This window comes from Bombus affinis, chromosome 11 (assembly GCF_024516045.1).
Source record: "Bombus affinis isolate iyBomAffi1 chromosome 11, iyBomAffi1.2, whole genome shotgun sequence".
Taxonomy (NCBI): Eukaryota; Metazoa; Arthropoda; class Insecta; order Hymenoptera; family Apidae; genus Bombus; species Bombus affinis.
The window spans coordinates 11,812,848-11,836,299 of record NC_066354.1 but is presented as its reverse complement, the minus strand read 5'-3'; the positions used below and the strand labels follow the sequence as shown (position 1 = coordinate 11,836,299).

At 35.6% G+C, this 23,452-nt stretch overlaps 6 protein-coding genes and 1 long non-coding RNA gene across 22 annotated transcripts in view; 4 read left to right on the top strand and 3 right to left on the bottom strand.

Moving 5' to 3' along the window:
- LOC126922007 (very low-density lipoprotein receptor-like) overlaps positions 1 to 2,265 on the top strand; it is a 63,917-nt gene extending 61,652 nt beyond the window's left edge. For all 9 annotated transcript variants that reach the window (XM_050734144.1, XM_050734149.1, XM_050734147.1 and 6 more), the window contains one exon: positions 114 to 2,265. In XM_050734144.1, coding sequence (XP_050590101.1) covers positions 114 to 158 — 45 coding nt within the window. In that variant the 3' untranslated portion in view covers positions 159 to 2,265. The remainder of the gene's footprint in view (positions 1 to 113) is intronic.
- Positions 2,266 to 2,393: 128 nt separating this feature from the next.
- Positions 2,394 to 6,535, top strand: LOC126922018 (ribosome production factor 2 homolog). 5 transcript variants are annotated; one of them, XR_007712629.1, is made up of 7 exons: positions 2,394 to 3,097; positions 3,191 to 3,344; positions 3,450 to 3,598; positions 3,672 to 3,891; positions 3,973 to 4,164; positions 4,229 to 4,442; positions 5,254 to 5,349. XR_007712629.1 is itself a non-coding variant. In XM_050734176.1 (6 exons), exons 2-6 carry the CDS (start codon positions 4,980 to 4,982, stop codon positions 6,440 to 6,442), a joined length of 960 nt encoding a protein of 319 aa, XP_050590133.1. In that variant the 5' UTR covers positions 4,369 to 4,528; positions 4,645 to 4,979; the 3' UTR covers positions 6,443 to 6,535. The 5 variants fall into 5 exon arrangements, 3 of the variants coding, with proteins under 3 accessions (XP_050590135.1, XP_050590133.1, XP_050590134.1); XR_007712630.1 differs by lacking the exon at positions 5,254 to 5,349 and adding an exon at positions 4,645 to 4,942; XM_050734176.1 differs by lacking the exons at positions 2,394 to 3,097; positions 3,191 to 3,344; positions 3,450 to 3,598; positions 3,672 to 3,891; positions 3,973 to 4,164 and adding exons at positions 4,645 to 5,002; positions 5,459 to 5,898; positions 5,985 to 6,129; positions 6,224 to 6,535 and having other exon boundaries at positions 4,369 to 4,528; positions 5,254 to 5,386.
- LOC126922013 (probable cysteine--tRNA ligase, mitochondrial) lies at positions 6,189 to 8,951 on the bottom strand. Its single transcript, XM_050734166.1, has 8 exons — positions 8,554 to 8,951; positions 8,078 to 8,373; positions 7,797 to 7,995; positions 7,442 to 7,704; positions 7,211 to 7,347; positions 7,013 to 7,135; positions 6,668 to 6,928; positions 6,189 to 6,592 (listed from the first exon to the last, which is right to left on the bottom strand). The coding sequence occupies exons 1-8, from the start codon at positions 8,802 to 8,804 to the stop codon at positions 6,551 to 6,553; spliced, it is 1,572 nt and encodes a 523-aa protein (XP_050590123.1). The 5' UTR covers positions 8,805 to 8,951; the 3' UTR covers positions 6,189 to 6,550.
- A 35-nt stretch (positions 8,952 to 8,986) lies between these two features.
- On the top strand, positions 8,987 to 14,695 carry LOC126922012 (RNA polymerase II-associated protein 3). 3 transcript variants are annotated; one of them, XM_050734165.1, is made up of 10 exons: positions 8,987 to 9,147; positions 9,323 to 9,540; positions 9,599 to 9,730; positions 9,849 to 10,093; positions 10,173 to 10,383; positions 10,454 to 10,792; positions 10,856 to 11,152; positions 11,235 to 11,427; positions 14,216 to 14,298; positions 14,360 to 14,695. In XM_050734165.1, exons 2-9 carry the CDS (start codon positions 9,403 to 9,405, stop codon positions 14,260 to 14,262), a joined length of 1,602 nt encoding a protein of 533 aa, XP_050590122.1. In that variant the 5' UTR covers positions 8,987 to 9,147; positions 9,323 to 9,402; the 3' UTR covers positions 14,263 to 14,298; positions 14,360 to 14,695. The 3 variants fall into 3 exon arrangements, with proteins under 3 accessions (XP_050590122.1, XP_050590120.1, XP_050590121.1); XM_050734163.1 differs by lacking the exons at positions 14,216 to 14,298; positions 14,360 to 14,695 and adding an exon at positions 11,494 to 11,863 and having other exon boundaries at positions 8,988 to 9,147; XM_050734164.1 differs by lacking the exons at positions 14,216 to 14,298; positions 14,360 to 14,695 and adding an exon at positions 11,494 to 11,863 and having other exon boundaries at positions 9,006 to 9,147; positions 9,326 to 9,540.
- LOC126922010 (TRAF3-interacting protein 1) lies at positions 11,887 to 14,392 on the bottom strand. 2 transcript variants are annotated; one of them, XM_050734156.1, is made up of 10 exons: positions 14,244 to 14,392; positions 14,035 to 14,152; positions 13,844 to 13,956; positions 13,460 to 13,732; positions 12,994 to 13,397; positions 12,786 to 12,911; positions 12,457 to 12,712; positions 12,270 to 12,389; positions 12,122 to 12,207; positions 11,887 to 12,046 (listed from the first exon to the last, which is right to left on the bottom strand). In XM_050734156.1, exons 1-10 carry the CDS (start codon positions 14,376 to 14,378, stop codon positions 11,896 to 11,898), a joined length of 1,782 nt encoding a protein of 593 aa, XP_050590113.1. In that variant the 5' UTR covers positions 14,379 to 14,392; the 3' UTR covers positions 11,887 to 11,895. The 2 variants fall into 2 exon arrangements, with proteins under 2 accessions (XP_050590113.1, XP_050590112.1); XM_050734155.1 differs by having other exon boundaries at positions 13,460 to 13,956.
- Positions 14,696 to 14,731: 36 nt separating the features above from the next.
- The window catches only part of LOC126922336 (uncharacterized), a 29,977-nt gene continuing 21,256 nt past the window's right edge, over positions 14,732 to 23,452 (top strand). The window contains exons 1-2 of the long non-coding RNA XR_007712707.1: positions 14,732 to 14,836; positions 14,988 to 15,312. This is a non-coding gene — a long non-coding RNA (uncharacterized LOC126922336). The remainder of the gene's footprint in view (positions 14,837 to 14,987; positions 15,313 to 23,452) is intronic.
- Positions 16,888 to 23,452, bottom strand: part of LOC126922335 (paired box pox-neuro protein) — a 31,418-nt gene continuing 24,853 nt past the window's right edge. Inside the window, exons 4-6 of the mRNA XM_050734816.1 lie at positions 20,097 to 20,343; positions 17,627 to 17,795; positions 16,888 to 17,446 (exon numbers count right to left, since the gene is read on the bottom strand). Coding sequence (XP_050590773.1) covers positions 16,927 to 17,446; positions 17,627 to 17,795; positions 20,097 to 20,343 — 936 coding nt within the window. The 3' untranslated portion in view covers positions 16,888 to 16,926. The remainder of the gene's footprint in view (positions 17,447 to 17,626; positions 17,796 to 20,096; positions 20,344 to 23,452) is intronic.

Sequence of the window (23,452 nt, the reverse complement as noted above, 5' to 3'; positions counted from 1 at the left end):
ATTTCGTTAAAAAAAGAATCGTGTATGTTATTTATATACTTTTCTTTATTTATTTATCGAACCTCGATATAAATGTATATATTTTGTATAATTTTTTTGTTTAATTTCAATAGGCTCAGGAACCTTTAACGAGTCCTGGAACTAATGATTACGTTTAAGAATGAATCTGTCAATGAAACGGGCTTAGCAGGCTATTGAAATATAATGTCGACCAAGTAACACAAAAATCATGTATAAAAAAAAAAAAAAAAAGAAAAAAAAAGAGCGGTGAAGCGCATGTCGAGCGAGCCTGTCCAATTATATGCCTGCAATTGCCCACCTGCCTGCCAACTCAGCTGTGATTATGTTTATTTTTTCTTTTTTGTACTGTCTCGTTTTCTTTACAAATTTATGCATCTTGTCATTCAACTACTACTACACGTATGTGCAACATTTAGATTTGCTCCGAGGCATAAAGGGAGAAATACTTAGGTGAACTATAATTGTTGCCAAATAAGCGTTATAACCGTCAGTTTTCGGGTAGTTCGATAAGATACAATAAAAATCCTATTTTATAATGGTTTCTCTTTCGTTTACACGCGGTAATATGTAACATAGTGCTATTTATAAATCTATGTGGGGTCTTGATGCAACTATGTTTAAATATATAAAATATATACATATACACACACGCATATATGTATATGTATATATATATAGAGAGAGAGAGAGAAAGAGAGAGAGAGAGAGAGAGAGAGAGAGAGAGAGAGAGAAAGAGAGAATATTTTTATCTACATGTAAGATTTTTAACTTGTTATTGTTTCACTATTTATTCTTTAAGCATATATTTTGTCGAGTATAACTTTTAGTTAGAGATATGTATACTGTTGCATTGATAGAATCTCATGTATATAACATACGAATATGCGAAGTATATAGTAGGAATAATTTTACGAATCATTAGTAATGGTAATGAATTGTCAGAGACTTTCTATCATCATTTGTGAATTTGTTAAATTATTTGTAACAACGTTTTTTACATATATTATACAATATTTTATAGTGCCAAAAGAAAGTGTTTCAGAAATGATCATGTTTAATGGTATTTGTAGCAATCAGAGACATTTTCTTAAACAATCGAAATTTCTTCTTTGATATATTATAAATTTAGGAATAGCAATATACTTACATTTTAATCCCAGTAATAGCTCAAACGGTGGCGTTTACGTATATAAATGTATAAATCGTTCTTTTGTACATGAATACACATTTCTCCTTTTATGTCGTTTACACGATATATACAAGCAGTGTTTCCAGCACGTTCATAGAACTCTTTTTAACGACTGCCTGTGTTTGTATAAGTAGACCATATCATAGTAAAACACTTCTCGCTGATATATTCTGTTAATGTTATGATTGTAATGAAATAGATTGAAAACCAATTAGATGTAATAAGATCAGCTCAATGACACTAAGTGTGACTGCGTGTCTGTTAAAAGTAAAACTGTTGTTTAGGTATTTCAACCTACTAAAAAATGATCAGTGTATATGTATAGAACTATCGCCTCGGGTTTAAGAGTTTTACTTATTATATATACTTTATGATTATTATATTAAATAATTAAATGTGAGACAGATATTCTTCTAGGTAAGATTATTAAAGAGTATAATGATATTACGACGAACTAACAGCTGTGTGTATTAAGAAGTAGCAACATATTTGTTACGTGTTAACATTTTTTTTTCATTTTCAACTGATAAAGTTAAGTGTAGCATGTTACTGTAATAAAAAATGTTTATCTAGTAATGTTAATATAATTTAAGAAAGTAACATTGACGAAAGAAGCTTGACAATTCTATTCTATCACAAATTATCCTAATATAGATATATTTTCTTGCAAATTGTGCGTTTTCAACAGATTTTATATCGATAATTTATTGTATCGAACTATCGATATACTTACAGTCATACAAATACAAAAGAATTTGCTACTTTTTAATAAAACACGTATTCTTACCTACAATCGAAAGAAAGCAAAGTCCAAAATTAAAATATAGAGGCTCGATGGTGATTTTAATCAAAAGATAGCAAGAGTGTGGTGAGTATCAGTTGCAATTAATTGTGTGAGTCACAAGGCATAATTTAGCCAACCTATTCGCCAAAATCGTGTCAAACATTATTTCTATGCAATATATATTATCACTACACACGCATAATATAAATATATATTATATATATAATTTATTATAATGATTATTGTATAAATAAATATATAAAATAAATCACACTATCGTTATTGTTATCATACCTACGACAACTAAAATGTGCCTTATTTTCAAAGATGTAATCTCGAAATATAGAGCACTAAGTGATTTCTTTCATGATTTAGAAATTGTTGTATCGAATATAAAATAAACGCCAGACATACATATATAGAGATAATTGCGTATTGCACGGTACTTTATGTGAATTCTTCGTCGATATTTCTGAAACCAACAACGATTTAAATTACAAAATTATTGTCAGGCCTACGTGCCTACGTGCGCGGCGATCGAGAAGAAGATAACGCAGAAGAGAGACGGCAAAATTTCTAAGAAAGTTTACACGAACCGCCGAAGATAAGGTGTTGAGAAGTTATATCGAGAAATTCGGACTGTTAGTTTATGCGGCATGCGATAAATAATTTAAAGTTACAGTCCAAGTCTTGGGGAAAGTTTTCGCGAAAAGTTGCCGAGAGTAAGATATCAAGATATTGTATTAAGAAATTCAAACTATTAATTTGGTACAGTAATGAATAATTTAAAGCCAGTTTACATGTCATGTTTCCGTCTCTCGAATCATTTACCTCTCTTATCTAGCCACAACTTTGCCGAATAATTAAATAATGTATAATTTTCCATTCGCGCGTATAATCTGTCAGTTTAAATTTCGTTCTTGTTTTGTGCTGAATGTTTCTAGATACGATCATTGAGGCCAACTTCACGCAATTATACTAACAGCACGTTCAAGCGATAGCGTAACGGTATCATATATTGCAAAATTTTAAATTCGTTTAACCGTTTAGATATATTATTATCCATGATTAACGCGATTAATTATCCGTCTTGTATAAAAATTGTAAGTATGAATCACAGTATCTTGAGAAGATTTAGTTATACGAATCGAATATACGAAAAATATAGATTACGAAAGAAAGATAATTTGTTTTAGCCATCTACAAATTCAAAACAGAGTATGACAAATACATTACCACAACAATTAGATTTAGTGAAGGCACTAGCTCTTAATAATGATTTGATATTATTAGCAAATCAAATATTTGGCGAAGGAAAATGGAGTCATAATATTACTAGCCAAACAATAGGTGTAAATTTTATGGATTTTATTAATCATTTGTTTGTCTTATTAATCTGTTTGTATATAAACTTTATGTACTGTATGTAAACTTTATTACTTAAATATATTTTAGATTTTATCGAAACTTTCATGGGTAAATATGTTTGTGGATGTGTGACACTTCTCAAGGTCCAATTGAAAGATGGAACATTTCACGAGGACATGGGATATTGTTGCACAGAAGGAGCTATGAAAGGTTTAACGATACATTGCGCAAGAATTGTATGTTTAAAATTTGATTACTTTATATTTATTTATATTATAGAACTAGTCTTCTTTTTATTATTTTATTCAGGGCTCTCTTACAGATGCCTTTAAGAGGGTATTGTCATGTTTTGGTAAAGAGATAAATACTGAAATACAAAATCTATCAAAAAAGTTGTCAAATTCACATACGGTTGCTGATAGTATATTTAACGAAACGGAAGATAAAACTTCAGAAACTAAAATGCCAGAACCGTGTGCTCGATCGACTCCGTTTATAAGTAAAAATGATAAAGAAAAACAAAAAGCAGGTTTTTACAATTTTTCGAACTTCTTATTTTTTATGAACTGAGCTATATCAAAATATTTGGTTGTATTATGTATTTTTTTAGAGGATGTATTAAAATCAAAATGCCCAAATGTTGCGAAGGAGCAAGTGTCCGTAGGACAAACGGTAGCAAGTTCTGTTGCTCAACCGGAGCAGTATATCAAAACTTCGAGTGAGATGAAAAGTCATGTGCATCCCAGTATTCCGGGTAATCAGAAAGAGCAAAATAATATTGAAATAGGAGATTCAAAATCAGGTAAATTAGTTGAAGATTTATTTGTTTACAGACTAATTTTAAATGAAATATAAATAATTTTTAGCATCTGAAGAAGAACTTTTACGAATGGAACGGAAACGAAAACAAATGGAGAAACAAGCAGAGTATAAGAGATTAATGAAGGAAAGAGAACAACAGAAGACTAATCAAAATAAAAAAAGCAATACAAGATACTAGTCAATAAAGTTAAAAACTTTATATGAACGAGTCGTATAATCACAGTTGTATACACAGATGTGGAAACTCCTGTGTTAAAGGTAGTTGTTCCTGATTTGAGGACAGAAGATTTCTTGAATTGTTTAACACACGCATGATATTGAGTAGTCAAAACAATTTCAACAAGGTAATACATGGTGGAAGTAAACAAATTAATTCTTTTGTAATTTGAATAATACTTTGTAAATAGGTATACATTATTTCTTCATAAACAATTCTATTTATGATTAAATTTCGCTTTAGGGGACACAACATTATGGCCTTGTGTCTCTTATTGTTTTAACTACTCTGCAGCAACGCCGCTGGTGGTGGATTGGAGAAACATCAGTCGTCGTATAATTGTGTTAACCCCCATTACGGGAGTTTCAGGGCTTGCGTACACGACCGCGGTTATAGATTATGGACTAACAACTGCCATATTGTAAACATGCCCATTTAATTCCCATTTCCCATCGAGTGTAATTTGAATTTGTGCAAGAACACGTGTGTTATATGCTGTGATATGTTTTACATAATAAATATTCATTCAGTATTTCTATAATTTTAAGGAAGTACAGTTTTTAAAGTTAATTATCACCATGACCGTGATGCAAAGAGTAGTGTAGGTATTTTTATGTGAAATATGGTATTTTGGCTATGATTGAAATTCATAGGTTATATACGTATGTTTACAATTCACTTTTTAGCTTTCATGCATATTAGAACTTCTATAATTTTTATCGACCTTTATCAGACATCTGCTGAAAGTAAAGCTTTTATTAAAAAAAAAAAAAAAAGTATTTTTATACCATATCTGTCTGTTTTGTATACGTCGTTCCTACATTAGAAATGTAAGTGCAACTTTTATTGTAGAAAGCCGACTACCCATAAAGGTAAACGAGCTATTTTGAAAAAAGAACCGAAATTAATAGAGGAAGCTAAACAAACTCTGTGTTTCAAAGGTAAAAACACTTCACAGATAGTAGTAGATTTTATGAAAGATTTGGTAAGTTGAACTATATATTATGGTAATGATAAAGTGACTTACCTGAATGACATGTTGAATATTTGGTTTTAGTACGATTTAAAGAAGCCAGATGCACAGATAATGCAAAAAAAAAATGATATACTACCATTTGAGGATATAACACCTATCGAAAAATTTTCTGTAAAATATAATGCTCCGCTTTTTATGATCGCTTTGCATAATAAAAAACGTCCCCACAATTTAGTAATGGGAAGAATGTATGAACAAACGTTATTAGATATGGTAGAATTTGGCATAGAAAATTATAAAGGACTGAAAAGTTTTAAAGTTCCCAAAATTTCAGAAGGAATGAAACCCTTATTAGTTTTCAATGGAGAGCTCTTTGAAAATAACTATGAGTTAAATAGAATTAAAAATTTGTTTGTGGATATGTTTCAAAGGGAACCAGTTGAAAAGATTAGGCTTCAAGGTCTCGAACATGTTCTGAGTTTCACTGCTATTGACAATAAAATACTAGTACGCAGTTACAGGTACATTTCTTTCTTTCTTGATATTATTGTATACCATTATATAAAGTTCTTTCAAGTGTAATTTATTTAATAAAATTATGTTTTAGGATACTTTTAAAAAAGTCTGATTGTAGAATACCAAGAATCGAATTAGAAGAAATTGGTCCAAGAGCAGATTTAGTTTGTAGACGTACGAAACTAGCTTCTGAAGATTTGTTTAAGCAAGCCTGTAAAAAGCCAAAAGAGCTGAAGGTAATATCTTTCACTTTGGAAATAATGATTGACAGGAAAAATAATGATTTAGTATTTACTTTCGTTCATTTATTTATTTAATATACGATCACAGGTTAAAAAGAAGAAGAACATATCTGTGGACAAACTTGGAACAACCTTTGGTCGTGTACATGTTGGATCACAAAATATTAATAGTATACAGACGAGAAAAATGAAAGGATTAAAAAAGACAATGGCAGAGAAGAAAGCTGGGGCGAAAAGGAAAAATATAGAAAATAGTGATAATGATAATACAAAAAAATTAAAAACTAATAGTGATTCAGCTGATTAATAGTTAACTATTTATCTAAAATCAGCAAGGAAATAAAATGTAAAAACAAGTATTTTCTCTTTTATTAAAAATATTAAATTACCATTAAAGATTTTTGTTGATTTTTATTTAATATTTCTTGATGCTCCAATTAGTTTGATTTTTACCATCCTAGAAAGACAGAACTAGAATGTAAAACACATAATTTAAAGATTAAATTATTGAAATATATATATAATATTGTACCTTAATTATTATACCGTAAGTGGAAAGATCCGATCGTACTTTATCGCACGCCGTAAGTAAAGTTTCATCTTTCACATCTTGCTCTAAAATTTTGTTACGTACAGCACCTCTAAATTTTATCAAACATTCGACGACACTGTCCATTCTATAATCATTTACTGCACTAGGATTTGAAATTCCGAATTTGGAAAGTATTTCTGATGTATAATTTAATACTGCAGCTACAGCAGTTATACAGGTACTAGAAGTGTTCGTACTACTCTAAATTTAATACAACAGTATATTCTAAGTTCGTTGTTGAGAATATCCGAGTAAATCAATATTGGCTACTAAATATATATTTACCTGAGGATCGTGTAACATTTTATTAACTACGTTAATCAGATTTATAAGTGACTTCATGGCTTTTGCAGTGTTAAAATCATTTGCTAATGCAGTATTAATACTGTTTTTCGTTTCTTCCAAACACTGAAATATTAATTCAATAATGAATATATATGTTTTTATGTAAAATAATAAAATACAGCGAGATAACTAACTAACGCGGAATAACGTTGCTTCATCTATATCGCCAGTATTCCAATTTCCAACGATATAATTATGACAGTTGCTAATAAAATGTTCAATTTTATGTAACACAGCTACCGCATTATCCATTACATCGTGGGAAAATTGAAGTTCTGAAAAATGAATATTAAAAATATAGTTAATAAAATTTACATTTAATCTAAAATAATTTAATCGTATATAGAAATAAATTATTGCAAACTATACCATTTTTATAATTCGAAAGTAGGCAAAGGATTCTAAACTGATTTGCTGTATATTTTTCAAGGAATTCTCTTATACCGATGGTGTTCTTAAGACTTTTTGACATTTTTTTGTGTTTCAAGGACAAATATCCATAATGTACCCAATAATTTACCCACTGTTCTACTTCGTGATAACAACACGATTGTGCTTCCTCGTTCTCATGATGTGGAAAAATGAGATCTATCCCACCGCTGTGAAAGTCCACGGAGCTTCCAAAAATTGTGCTAATTGAAATATAAATTTTACATATATATTAGCTTTAATACGCGTTATGATACAACATATAAAACAGAAAGATTCTAATATGGCTCTCTACCTTGCAATAGTGCTACATTCTATGTGCCATCCTGGCCTTCCAGGAGCCCATGGGGACTCCCAAAATGGTTCACCTTCCTTAGCTGCTTTCCAAAGGCAAAAATCTAACGGAGATTTTTTATCGGGATGAAAACTATCTGACATTGGAGTTGATAGCTTGCCATACATTCCGTATTTATGCGTATCAAAATAAACAGATCCTATATGAAGAATAATTATCATTTACGATAATTAAAGTCTATAATAGAAATAATAGCTAAATTGTTACATTTTATATTTCACCATCTTTCAAAGTGTAAGCATTGCCTTTGTCTAGAATGCTCTTCACAAACTGAATAATTTGCGGTATATAATCAGTTACCCTACAATACAGATGAGGCCTTGTAACATTTAACATTTTCATATCTTCGATAAATTCGTTTTTGTAATGTTCTGTTAGATCCTTATAATTTTGTTTTAACTCTTTTGAGCGTGCTATTATTTTATCATCTATGTCTGTTATGCACATAGCCGTTACAACATTTATATTGAAGTGGTCTGACAATATTCTCCTGATAATGTCCGAATACACGTAAGTCCTATGAATGAAAGTTTAAAATGTTTGCTCACATTTTCATTATTTAATAACTGAATTATTGCAAACATTAAGATAATATTATATTTTGTTCTTATGTTAATTTTAACAATGAAATAAAAGACCCTTTCCGAAGAATTTATTATCATCTTATATGCAATTAAAAAGCAAAAATAGACCTTACACCGCATGTCCTATATGTGCCGAATCATATACAGTAGGCCCACAGAGATACCAAGTTAGAACGGATTTATTTTTTAAAATTAACGGCACTTCACATTTTGTTATGGGATTGTAGATTTGAATATCTGTTTTATATCCTGTAGGTCTCAACCACTGTGCTTGTTTCTTTAACTTTGTTGTTTCGGTATGTATAAATTGATAGCATGCCTTTCGTATTTTGTAATAAAATACATTCCTTATAAATACATTCATTTTAGCGCCTTTTATTATTAAACGGGTTTTATTATTAAACGATCATTATTTTCTTATAATCAATTATGATTAACTGACATTCAATTTTATGGTTAACTTAACCTTAGAAAATTCGCTTCGCACTTTCCTATCAATATTAACTTCAAAGATTGCCAGATGCGGAGCGCTAGTGTTGAGAAACACATTTCGAAATTTGTTGAAAGTTGTGTCCGTGATAAGTGCTGCGCAGGGTAGAATTAAGGATTTGTTGTTCAAAAGATTAAGAATTTCAATGCAAATCGTTAAAGCAAAAGTTATCTTGATATATAGAAATTCATTGCGAAACTTTTCTACGTGTGACAAGGTGTAGTAATTTTAATGTAATGAATTGCATAAACATTTTATAATACGTACGTTTTTAACAGTAATAGTGATGTATGATGTGAACTCAGTCAAAATTTTATTTTAAATAATCAAATATTTTAATAAATTAATAGTTAAATAGCGGAATCGTAATTTATATTTTCTCGTTTTTTTAGAAGGAGCAGAACATAACCTAAATTTGCGATTGACGTTTTATCTTTTCTTACAATTATTATATTAAATACAGTTGTACGAGATGGATAAATCGATCTTAATGCAAAAGCAGGTGAAGGATAATGCAGAAGATCTACAGAAAGAATTTCTTGATATGAAAAATTGGGAGGAACAAATGAGATGTAAAGATGAGCAATTACGGAAAGAAAAAACTGGTCAGGTACAAGTTGTGATCACATTCCTAGAAATATATAAACTTATAGGGATGATTTTTGTAGATTACTTTACCGCCAATTAGAAGTAAACATAAAAATAAAACCAAAAATCCCTCTACAAAGAAAGATCAAGGTGATAATAAATCAAAAAGGATTAAATCACACGATTATTCTGCTTGGGAGAAATTTGATGTAGTAAGTTTATTAACGTGAATATGTATCGTGAATATTGAATTAAACATTTTTTTTCTTTTTTCTGTAAAACTCAATAAAACTTGGGAAAATTCTGATTACTTGTAATATTGTTTCAAAGGATAAAGAATGCAGAAAAATAGATAACAACGAGCAATCAGATGATTCTGAAGATGAACATATGTCTAAAGAAGAATTAGAGAAAGCACATGAAAAAGCAACAAAACATAAAAGCGAAGGCAATATTTTGGTGCAACAACGGAAATGGTCTGAAGCAGTTGGCTGTTATACAAAGGCTATAAAACTATTTCCATATGATGCAGTATTTTACGCAAATCGTGCACTCTGTCAGTTAAAACTAGACAAGTATATACGTCTTTTGATTATATCTGCATATTCAATTAAAAATTGTCAGATGATACTAAAATATTACACTTTTCTGTAGTTTTTATTCTGCTGAATCTGATTGTTCAACTGCAGTTCAATTAGATGAGAGTTATGTAAAAGCTTATCACAGAAGAGCAACAGCTAGAATGAATCTAAAACAATATAAAGAAGCTAAACACGATTTAGAAAAAGTTTTGAAATTAGAACCATCTAATAAGGAAGCCAAATTGTTGATAAATCAAATTGAAAGCAAGATTAAATGTTCAGAGGTAATTAATAACTAAGAAACAAACTTTATTATTTAGTTAACATACTATTTAGCAATGCTATTTTGTACAGACAAGTACTATAGCGAAGGAAGGTACAAAAATGTCAACGATTGAGAAAAAAGATAATAAAAAGACTACGATTGAAAAGAAGATTTCTGAAAAAACGTGGAACAATAATGCATCAAATGTACAAACAACAAAAACCAAGAATATAATAAACGCTAAAAATATGGAGAAGAGCAAAGATAATAAAAGTGTTGTAAATATTAAAGATAGTACAGAGAATGAAAAAGATGATGTGATTGATACTAATGCGAAAAGGGATCCGCGTATTCCAGATTGGTTACCTGAGAAAGATGAAGTCGTTGTAATAGAACCGATAGAGAAGCCTCCTCATTTACGTTCAAAGGTAAAATTACATCCAACATTAACATCCATGCTCGAAAATATCTGAAGTTTTTGTCGATTACAGAAATCATTGACGAAAATACCTATCCAAGAAATGGAATTTGGTATCGATCGGTATAAGTATACTATCGGCAAGACAGCATATAGCAAAGATGATCCTGTACAAACAAAAGAACCTCATAAAGATCCCGTGCAGAAAGTGGAACCGCATAATGTTGCGAAAGATAATACTTGTATCAAAGTATCTGAACCTCTGGATGATATTAGCGGTATTGTACCTGCAATTCCCAAAACAGCCGTACAGTTTTTAATGAATTGGAAAAGAAATAATTCACCAGAATTTAGATACAAGTATCTGAAGGTAAGAACAATGTGTAAAAGTTTCAACTTTTTAATATACAACAAAGTATGCATTTTAACCTAATTAGTAAATCAAATTGCAGCAATTATCAGAGGGTAGTTTACCTAGAATATTTCAAGATTCAATGGAATCGGATATTTTTAGCCAAATAATAGAAGTTTTGAGAACGAAATTCGTAGGAAGGAAAAATCAGATATTCTACTACTTAAGAGATCTCAGTCGAGTTAAGCGATTTAGAGCACTCATCATGTTTACTAGTAACAGTGACAAAGAAAGTAAGTGCTATTGTACAAAACTTAAAATAATGTAAAATGTTAATAATATTTTTCTTCGATTTTTAGACTTAAAAATGTTGTTTGAATATTGCAAAACGGTCGAAAATGTGTCTGAAGATGAAATTTCAGCTCTACAAGATAAATATGAAATGTAGAAATAAATGCATAGTGATATGCGGGTATAAAAATATTTTTAAGTACTGTAATGACATTTAGTTTTATATATATATATATATATATTTTGTATAAGTATTCCTGTTTGAATAAGTTTGAATAAAGGAACAGAGATTATTAGAATTATTTCTTAATTACTTGTACTATATTACATTTCGTGTTACGTTCTTTAGTGCTTTACGTACATATGTACAATATTTGACTAGAAACTTAGAGGAGATTGTACACTTATGTTATTCGTATTAAAGACAATGAGAAAATATTATCGTTTTATAGATTGCGGTGAAATGAAATTTACACACGACCATTCAATAACGTTTGTATCCTTTGATCATTTTTCGTAATCTGCGATTTTGCTTGACATATTTTATCCAATTGTACTTTCACGTTATGATCAATTTCTTTTAATGTTTCTTTCATAGGTTCTATCAATTCTTGCGTTTTCCTGGAGAAAAGAATCATATACATGATTAAAATAAGCGATTTTAAACGATGCAAAACTTAATATGTATATTCTTACATTTTTTCTATTTTCAGTTGTTCATTTACTCGTTGATATTGGTTTTTCCATTCTAATAATTCCTTTTGCATGACTTCTATATCCTCCTGTCAAGAGTAACGTAAATCACACGCGTGATACTATAAAGTATAACAAATCAATAAGTTACCTGGAAATAATCCAATAATTTCCCAAGTGGATTTGTCGCACGTGTTAATGTTTGTATCGTGTTTCGTAGTTTATTAATTTCTTTTGCTACAGCGTCGCGTTTTGAATTTGTATCCCACGTCTAATAACAAATATTACGTTTAACGTCGTAAAAATAATATTTTATGATAATGGTAAATTGTACTTACAATATTTGTTTTTTTAGGTATCACGTCTACATTATCATTATTAACCAATTCCTTTTGTGTTTCTAATATTTGAGCAACAAGATGTCCATGTTCTTGCGTTAATTGATCATCGGCTTTATAGTTGCCACTGTTTTCTAAGGAATCGTTGCCAGTTACTCTAGTTTCCATCACTACCATGTCTTCGGCATCGTCGTCGTCATCATCATCCTTAAGATCAGAATTCTCCACAATGACGCTAATGTTTCCCATAGGCGTTCTGGAAGATAAAGCAGTAATAGTTTATATTCTCTATAAGATCTTTTACATACAAAGTATTAAAACGATCTAACGGTATTTCTTCGTTAACTATTAACTCTGCTTTGCCTCGTATTCTAGGTGCCGCAGGTCTGGCACTAATTGGTCTCGCAGTAGGTGGACGTAAGGAAGTTCTTGGTCTAGAATTTGATCGTGGAATGCTGAAAGTATTTTATCAAGTTATCGTTAAATATTACAAATATTAATTTTTCATAACATAAGATAAGACGACGCGAGCGATACCTAGCATCGTTATTTTCCGATTGAAACATTTGTGCCTCTGATATCGACTGACCAGATTTTTCTATGCTTTGTAGAGAAGCTTCGTTATTTACTATATCATTTCCCTTGTACTCCAGCTTGTCTATATTTTCATCTATCTTGATGTTATCTCTGATGTTTGGCGCAGATTTCGACTCTGAATTAATAGAGTTTGACGTATCGAGTATTTGATTTTGTAATTCGTTATTTTCAGCATTTGTTATATGCTTCGACTTGTTCTCGGATTCTTTTTGTTTTTTGTTTTCGTCGACTCTCTTATCCGACTGCAGAGTTTCAGACAAAGGTGTGGAGGGTCTATTATGTTTGATTTTAGCAGACGAAGAGCTTTTCCTATGCGCAGATACAGGAATTTTTTCTTGGGTTGGCTAAAACATGTAAATTCAGCTCTTTCGTGTTCATAATCTAAGCGTAAGATATATTAAATTACCTCGACTCGTGGTACTTCCGCAGCTTCGACATTCTTTCGAGAATCTTGATTTTCATTTTTACGCGTTGCTTCGCGTATCGTCGAATTATCTTCGTCGACAGCTTTTTTTTTTCGTTCTATAGATCTTTCTTTCGACGTCGAAGCCCTTTTCTGGGATGTTTCTTTCGACGATGATTTTCTTTCATCTTTTGCTACAGACAGCTTACTTCTTGAACCAGATTTGCCTTTTCCTAAATTCTTCTTGTATCGTTCGATGGCTTGCGCGCTGCTTATCTGTTTAATTTGTAAAACATTTTTAACTTTATCGTGTCGTTGGTTTTTTTTATATTTGTAAGTAATCGCATAGTCGTTTGTGCTTCTTAGAAACGGTCGTAGAATCGTTACCTTCTTGTCTAAAGCTTTTCCAATTGCTTGCAATAACTCGTTCGTTTTAGCTGGTTCCTGACCTGAGATTATCTTACTGGCTCGTACAGTTAAATTAGCGCCGGTAATCAGTTCTGAAATTATTGCCCGGTATATTCGAATACGTCGAAGAACGTTGTACATTTTATAATACAAGGAGAATTATAACTTACTCACGACGTCGATCAGTTTTGTTAAATAAGCAAGTTTCGCCTCTTTGTTTTTTATATTTTCTGAATTTAGTTCCTCCTCTGTATACAAACCGTCCAGAAAACCAGTTTCGTTTATGACCTACGATATACCATTCATTTATTAGTTATAAAAGCATTGATTATATTCGTGTTTTATTTACAGCCAGAAACACGAGCAAAAGATACGTTACTGCTGAGACGATATCGTGAAGAAATCGAAACGGTGGTTTTCTTAGTAATTTTTCGGTGAGCGGTGGCTTTTTGAAGTATTTGCCGAGTAAATCTTGAGTGTTTTTAATTGTTTCAGGTTTTACATCGTCCGCCATTGTTAATCACAAATAAAACATATCACTGGTTACACTGCCTTTCTCACAACCTTGCTGAAGCTTTGTGTGCATCAAATGGTTACTTGGCAACCAATGTATGACCAACATGTACAATTGATAGACTAGATCTATTTGACAGACTGGAATTTTATGAATAGTTCCTTTTTTTTTTCTTTTTTTTTTTTTTTATCAATACGCGTATTATTATTTTACTTTGTTTTACCGGTTGTTTCAACGACATGATATATATGAGAAACGGATCATTGTGTAGAAATTTAGAAAAATTTGTACTTCAGATAAGTACAAGAGAATGGAAAGGATAAGAAGGGAACGCGAATGCCATAACTATAAGTAATAAATATCGATATAAATACAACTACTCGGATCGAAAACGATCATTTAGAGAATTAATCTTATACCACTGAACGAATTCTCCTCTTCTTCGTCTTTAAAATGCCGTAAGTTTAACAATTTAAACAGCCCGAAAGAAACTAAAATATTCAGTCTACCTCTAATTAAATTATTTTAATCCGGTCGTATAATGTTGCAAAAATTTCAGTCTAAAAAGCTTACATCCAGCGAATAATAATTAAAAAGCGTTATTTTTAGGTTGGCATCTGCTCAACTTCCTGTTATCATTCAGGCTAATAACTGGACGACGATGAGTGGATGGAGGAGAAGAGCGGACTACGAAACCTGGATACTGGTGTGCAATCGTATAGTGGAAAGGGAATCGGATAAATCAGCGGACGTCGTGGCGTTAGCGTTTTATAGTGCATTAATTAGTCCGTGATGAGGAGGCGGATAAAAAGTTTTTACAACGTTATAAATGCAAAAGGTGGATAGGATCGTTGGTAAGACTCGTGGGACGCGATTCGCCATTTAATTTCACCTTCTTTTTACGCTGACCATCGTCCGTGTCGTATTTTACAAGGTACGTATACGCGGTGGTGTGTCCACGTATGACACACTCAGGCCGAACCGTTTATGGCTTTACTACATGCTCGCGCGTTCGCTGTTTCGCGTTACCGATGCGTGCTTTATTGCCATCGCTTTATTAGGCTTTCGTTTAATTGGTCGGCTGTATCGGTCAAGCTTCGCATGCTTTTCTTAGTTATGGGCTAATCGTGCTTTCTAACGAGCTTCGTCTCTTGTTTTACTACGGTTCTATCGAGCTTCTTTTGCGCGGAATTAGAGCCACTTTACGATGCTTCGCTGGATGAGATTCCTATCCCTAATCCCGATCATTCTAGATCGAATTCGCGCTCTTTTCATCTCGATCGATGGACGCGTTTACGTCGTCGAAGATGCTTGCCGATCGAACGGTAAAGATATCGAAAGAACGAGTGGATTTTTTGCCGAACAACCTGCCAAATATATCTATGTACGATAGGTGTGTGTCGGAAAGAGAAGTAGGTAAAAATGATGGATTTGAACGATCCGGGTACCTCTTGCTTCGGCACGATGGACGAAATAAAGGATTAAAAAAAAAATTTTCTTTTAAGGTTACTAGCCATTTCACTTTATTAGAATACGTCAAAATTTCTTTGACTAAATTAAAGTTAAATATCGTACATAATAATATGGCATCGTCCCGCTCTCAAAACGAAATCATACACCACACACAAATTACACGACAGAAAAATCTCAGTATTCGGAGATCACAAAACTGATCCTGTTGAAAATCATCAAAACCGATAAAACACCTACGTCAATGAGTTTCCTTTATCGTATTTTATCGTCCCGTTATTACGCATGATATCGATGATTTCCTTTCCTCTTGGAAAAGACAGATCATCGACGGTGTCGGACGCGGAAGAACGAATAAAAATAATTTAATTATAAATTATCTTAACAGACTTACGTTTAATCTACGATATTGCGGTCAACCATACATAATCGACGATTCATACTAATGTTACATATAATTTATACTTTTTCTCCGTATCGATAGTACAACGACGATCGCTTTAATTTTCGAGATTTTCGCATATCTATAAAGGTGTACCGACCGTATCGACCTTTTTCTTTTTATTCCTTTACGATGTAATTTTGTCAAGCGTTCGAACTTGGTGTTGTCTCACCTTTTTGCTAAACTATGTTACATTTCTCTTTAACGGACGTAAGTAATTGAAACGAGAGTTTAATAAATAAGTTTTGTACAAGACTAAATGGTTTCTCAACGATTCTTTGTTTCGAGAACGAAGTTATTTCTCTAAATAAAGTATTCGGAAGTTCTTTTTGTATCGATAGATCGGAAAAATACAGAGCCACGAATATCTAATATAAGCCTAGTTCCAATTTCATCGTCGCAACGTTCATCGATCGTTTCGACCATACACCTCCCTCTGTCCTAGCTCGTCCATCCATCTCGTTTCCAACCAATCGCATCTTCATCCTCGACGTTCACCATCCAAACGCAATCATCCTGGATTCTGCGCGTCGAAAATTCTCCCAAATCCAGACGATCATCATTTAGCCTCTATCTTATCAGATCTTGAAATATTCGTCTTTCCCTCCGCTTTATTCATCTCTCGGCCGCGATCCTTTAGATTTCCTTGTTCAGGATAGTTCCACAGGGTTGAACCACCCCGAGATTCGTCAATTTCGGCCTCTTCGAGGTGCTTTTGCCTTCGTCCTTCTTCAGGAGCTCTTCTATCGAGTAAGGATTCCTTTTTCTCTGAGGTTGCGCCGGTCTTCCTTCGACCGCCGCTTCTTTGGCCATGGTGCTCTGCTCGTTTCCCGTTTCCAAGATTCGCGGAGACGCCGCTATTTTCTGCTTGTCGCCGTTTGTTGGCGGTGGACTCTGTCGATTCTCGAGGTTTCCGGACGAGCCGGACGTACCGTGTCTGACGAACGCGCTACGATCGCTGCCGATCTTCTGGCCGAGTTCTAGGATTATAGGCGAATTTTGGAAAGGCTTGTAGTGGTCTTGGGACTCTGTGTTCTCGTCCAGGTCGCTCTTGTCCAAGGAGTCGTCGCTGCCCGCCATCGAGCTCGAGCTGGATTTTAAATCGACCTGGTTCGTTGGTCCGCTTTGTTCCGACAGACGTTCCACGTCTAACGATCTGCAACAGATATCCGACGATTTAATCGGAACGAACGCACCGATGGATCGATCGTACGTAGCGCGAGATAACGAGCGATAATAATCGTCTTTATTACCGATCCGTTTTTCGAGATTTAATAAAAAAAGAAAATGTGGTCCGATTAAGGAAACAGAAATCGGTCAAACAACTTAGACTTACGTGAACGATTGCATTCCATGATGCAAGTGCAGCGTAGTTGCTTGATAAAGAGACGAGTAAAAGCTTGGATTCCAGGATGGTGCGCTGGTATTACCGGAAGTTGTGGAAACGTGCAACGGTCCCAGCGATCCCGGATAAAATAATTGGTAATCCGTTCTCATGAGCGTGTCTGAGGGTAAAAATAAAATACATCGTATAATACAATGTAAATTTCACCGAGAAAAAGAAATTACGATTTAGCTCATTAACCTTTAACGCTTTCATTATATATATGTAGTATCTTAATGGGTCTTAGAGGGAAGGACAAGTAATGATGTTTTGATTTAATTAATAATATTCGAAGCAACGAAATAATTACAATGCTGTCGTACGTCTTATTTTCAGACGCGGCTTTCGACTTCCCGATTCACACTCTTCGGCTTCTACACTCGCTCGCTCTCGCTTCTCAATTCACACTCTGCACACCTTTTGCATCCACGATACTACATATATATGTCGGAGATCCAGTAGGATCGGAGGTGTGGGCAGGTGATGAATCTTCGCCAGTATTAGCCATTGTCAAGGTACGATCCAGAGTTTATCGGCACAAGTATGAAGATGCGAGGTTTGACAAATAAACCGCGGCGTTTAGGTACTCGCGATGCTAATGACGATAGTCTTAGGTCCGATAACGAATCCGCGGACTCTCTTATCTTTTACTCGTTGGCGACTCCTCGGTTAGCACGCGAATTAAGCACTCCGTCGAAATGATACCTTAGTCGTACTCGAAGCTCTCACTGTCACGCTGTTTCGAAAAAATTGCTCTATTCTCTCGTGGCCCCAGGTCTTTTATACTCGTGGAGACAAGTCTTTGTTCGGAGAGTGAGAGAAATTGCCGTTATTGTTAAATTGGTTAGTCTTCGGAAGTGTCATTCGCGGAAAAAGGACTGTTTGCCTATTTTCGTTAATTAAGGTTTAAGGTTTATGACGGGTCATTAGGCTGGCTGCAGATGTTTTGCGAATATGTCTCGACAACCGGCAATCGACCTACCCATAGGAAACCATTAGTATGCTTACTGTCGAGTGCCGTTACAACTATTTCTTTTTATGGACCGCTATAGAATTTTTCACGACTTTGTTAGAAAAATGTTCGTCCCTTGACGTTCGGCTACGTTCGGAGACCAGATTGTCACCTCGAACCCAAACTCATTCTCATAGATTGTAGGACGGTAATTGTTTGGAATCCAAATTACGATATTAGGAGTTTTTCCTCGGTTTCGACGGGAAGGCTCCGGTGTCTCTCCATCTCCGACATACATATATATGTATATTATTTTATCTTATTAACGTATTTTATTGCTCTTATTTGTCAGAGAGCTAGCCGTACAAGGTTTTACGTACGTCGATATTTTACGTTCGTCGCGAAGAAACTTTGATGTATTTACTTGCAACCGATACGCGTCGTTTGCATTCGTTCTCGAGGAAATCGTATCTTTCCATCGTTGGAAGATCTCGCGAGTTCGATCTCCTTTCCCGATCGAAGTTTGTCAAAGTTCGTGGAAGATCGTCGGAGGAAAGATGGAATTGTATCATTGCCGCGAAAATGACTGATTTATAGGATTGTTGGAGTTAGCAAGGTCATCGGACCTTGCAATTAACGTTAAAATCGAAAGAAACACCGGCCGTGGAACGGTACGAACGTATCACGTTCGATCGACAGAAATTTCGTGACGCAGCCTGGTTGTCGGTAGGTGAAAAAAGAAGACTACGACGTTATAGACAATTTACGGTATAAACGAGGTAAATTTCGAGGCAAATTTCGAGTTGCTTTAAGGGGTTGCGTGTCGTTCATCACGCTGCAGCACGCTGACGAGTCAATCGGCCACAGGGTATTTTACGAATTCTTCTTCTTTTTCTTCCTTTCTATCCTTCTTTCTTGCCCCTTCGTTCGTCCTTTCTTTTCCCTCTGATCGTTGCATCGCTGCATCGGTTGCTTCCTCTTCTTCTTTCTCTCGTCGCTGCTCGTCTATATGGAAGCGAATCGTAAAAAGGACAAAAACAATGGAACAAAATTCGGACAGTGATTCCGAGATACGGACAGATGTTTAGGGGATCATTAGCCGGTAATGGCGCGCTCGCGATGCAGCTTTCCCTCGCATAACGAGCCGATTTCGACGTTTCGCTACGATCGTTCGAAAGCTGGACGATCAGCTGACACTTTGCCGCGATTATTCGTGCAATCGCGATCTCTTTCTCGAGAATTCGCGTGATTACGCGAGAGCGGTTCGAGGTTTCGCCGGTCGTCGAGTCTGCGAGGAAGGACGCGACGGGCCGGCTCTATTTGGTAGAAAAATTTCGTAGAAAATCCTTTCCACGTATCTCGAGTTTCAAGTTCGATGCGCAATTTCTTTCTTTATCGGAATCTGGTATCGATTTAATTTATCGCGTTGATTTATTACCATGGTATCGAGTATTTGGCGATAATTCTCACCTCTGTTGGCGACGTTCGAGGAAACTTGCGAGGCGTACGTGCTGGGTGAACCACCCTCGATCCCCGTGTGATCCGTATGAAGTCCACCGCCTCGGAGAATTCGATTTACCGAGGAGACGGAGGGTAAGCTTTGAGGATCGCAAGCTCCTTGTCGCGCCAACTGTTCTCGGATCTCCCAAGCGAACATGGTTGGTTGTTCTTGTTTCATTCGTAGAATCTTCTTCACGACCGTGGGGGTGGCCACTTGCTGCAATAAATCGAAATTACAAGCGTACCGATTAAATGAAAGATTCGTTTGGAAAGACGCACGACGAATCCTAAAGTCGCGGCATTATCGTATCGTATCCTTGTATTCGTCGTTAGGAAAAAGATCGGCCGAGAAAGCATCGAAGACACCGATCTTTCGAAATATTCGCGCGAAAGAAAGTTCGCGAATTGTCTGGAAGATAATTGTCACGCACGCCCGTATTTAATACACGTTCTCCGTTGGCTAACGTATTCATCGAGTTTGTCGACTTTATTAAACGACCATACTCGAAGTTTAACGACGCGCTGCTGTAGTAAATGTCGATTAACGCAGCTAAATTTGACGATTTTGCATAAAATATAAGGGCAGGTATATGGAAGACGGCTACCGTAGCAATGTCGCGAGATAGCACCTGATTCTTCGAAAAGAGGCGATTTACATCGTCGTTATTTTTCAAACTCGAACGCCGTTGTTTGCGATACTCGTCGGGACATAACGCGATGTTATCGATTCGATATCGACTCTTCTATCCCTTCGTAATTTCTTCTCGCCATCTTCCTTAACCGAATTATCGGATCTTATCGACGATACACGATAAAGTCCTTGCGGTAAGATATACGAGTATGTCGGATCTTTTTCTCACCGACGAGCAATCACTTTGTGGCAAAAAGAAACGTAAAACGTAACACCTTGAAGGAGAAGTATCCGCGTAATCGTTGCCACCTTTTCTCACATTCATTTTCCTTTTTAATCGTTTTTATCTGTTTGCTTTGGAATCGAACACCATAAGCTAAATTAACCGAACCGATTACGACGAATATTTCTTCGCTTTCGGTGTTTTCGATATTCTTGCGTATCAACGCGGTCTAAATTCGCGAAGAGAACTCGACGTTCCATTCGTTTGGACAGACAAAAGCCAAAAAACTAACGTCTATTGACGCTTATATACCCAATGGTCGTACCATCTCGTAGCATCATCGACGATCAGATTCGCTAAAATCCTATAGTACGGTATTCTCGTTGCCATCTAGAACATTTTTCCGAGATAAAAAGTGTCTTGTACGAGCGTTTTCCGCCGCGCAGTACGAGAATCTATCGGACTGAAAAACGTTTGGACGGTCGGCGACCGTTGTCGATTATTAACCCGGTGGTTTTTCCATCCGGCTGGGGACTCGACGCTATCTCATCGACAAATTAACGCGAAAGTGGTCACACTGTCGTCGAAAGGGGCAGCCGAGCAGCGGCCATATGTCGTTCACAGGTGAAGCACGCTGGTTGCGCCGGTGGATCAGATAACGGGTAAAGATCGCAAAGGTAGGTGGGTAACGCGTACCGCGCTTTATTACAGTTTAGCCCCGGTTTACCGAGGAGGCGGGCTCATCCGTTCCTCGCAGACGCGTCCCGTTTCTTTTCGACGGTCCCTTCGAGTGGGCCCAGTGGTGCTCAATCTGGCCACCGTTCATTTGACTTGCTAATGAAGTTGCGCGCCCGGGCCCCGGATAATTTTATGCTAACGCGATGGAAATGTTATTCGTCGTACACAGATTTTCGAGATCGCCGATTTCTCTGGGGCGGCCACGCCACCGACACCGGATCCCCACCCTCTTGGTGGTTATCGTTTCTTGCCAGATTTTCTGTGCAGGGGGCATCGAGTATGTTATTTTCTTCGTTCTAAGCTCTTTTTCTCCTTATCGTATTTTATCACTAACTTATTGCCTATCGCGATTTTTATATTATTTTGTTTCTTTTAACTCGAATCGTCTTGTGTTTCGATTTTCATTATCCGTTGTACGATCGAAATAACCGTACGATCGTTGGTGGAATCTTATTGCGAATAATCGCGTACGACGCGCGTCTTGATCCTTCAAGCGTCGCTACATTTCCATAAATCCTTAAAACGTAAGAAAATAGAAATAGAATCAAGGCTAGATGGCACGAAGTTTTCGATACACGACGTCGCTCATTCGTGTTTCAGGAAATTCTCGTTTCGTCGTCTATCGACGACAGTTTCCCTACTTTCCATATTTTTTAAACGTCTGGATCGTGCATCGATGGCGGTAAAGTTATCGATATACACATTTGCATTGTATATTGTAGGTTCCGCGTCTATACGTGTTTTCGTATAACGTTTTCGTCCTATCGTAGCTCGTTTAACGATAATTGTTAATGTTAACTTTCATCGAGATAAAGAGAGAAATGACGCGAGTGTAAGGTATCGTTCGTCGCGATACATGGCTGGCCACTTCCGTTCGTTACCAAATTATACCTTTGGTTACCTAGTAAATTACCTAAAGCATGTAACGCAACAGTGTCGTAATAATTCTCGACTCGTTTCAAAATGTCCTACCAAACGACTCTAATGACTCGTAGAAAATATCTCTGTACTTGTACAACGATCCAACGAAAGCGTGTTAATTTGAATAAACGATATCGAATCGTATTCCGCAGGTTTATGGTTTATAAAATAAATAGTTTATAAAGTAAATAGTTTGTAAAATAAAAAGTGTACTCCTCGAATTTTGAACATTAAAGCGTACGCTGTAAAATATCATTCGACGTTGTTCGTTCGAATTGATATATCTTGGTCGAATCGTTATCACCGAGGAACGCTCGAATCGCGAATTAATAGCAAGTCTCGATCGATAGTCCGCCGGTAGTCCGTGGTGGATCGAACGTTCCCTGGAATCTATTCGTCTTCTCTGAACAAGAGCGCACGTTGAACGATGGGAAGAGCGGCCGGTGTGTGTCCGTCCATTGAATAGGGCCGATATGGCAGCACCACTGTTAGGCAGAACGTTTAAGGGGGCAGCCGTCTCCCCGTCCGCCTAATAGTTTCAGGGGTTAGGACAAGCATCGCGTGCTCCCAGGAGCATCTCAGATTCTAATCTGACACTTCCGTCGTCATTGCCGCAATTACCCCGGCCCACGATATACGTGTCCTAATGCCTACCCTCTCGCGTTGTACCGCGTACCCTTGAGCGGCCCCCGAGCGGCCGCTACGGGTTGGTTCCCGGCGACGTTCATCGACGGTGTGTCTTTCGTGTGCGTGCCAGATCGCGCTACACCGCAGCGTACCACACCGCGTCACAAAGGAAATTGCTCGCATGGA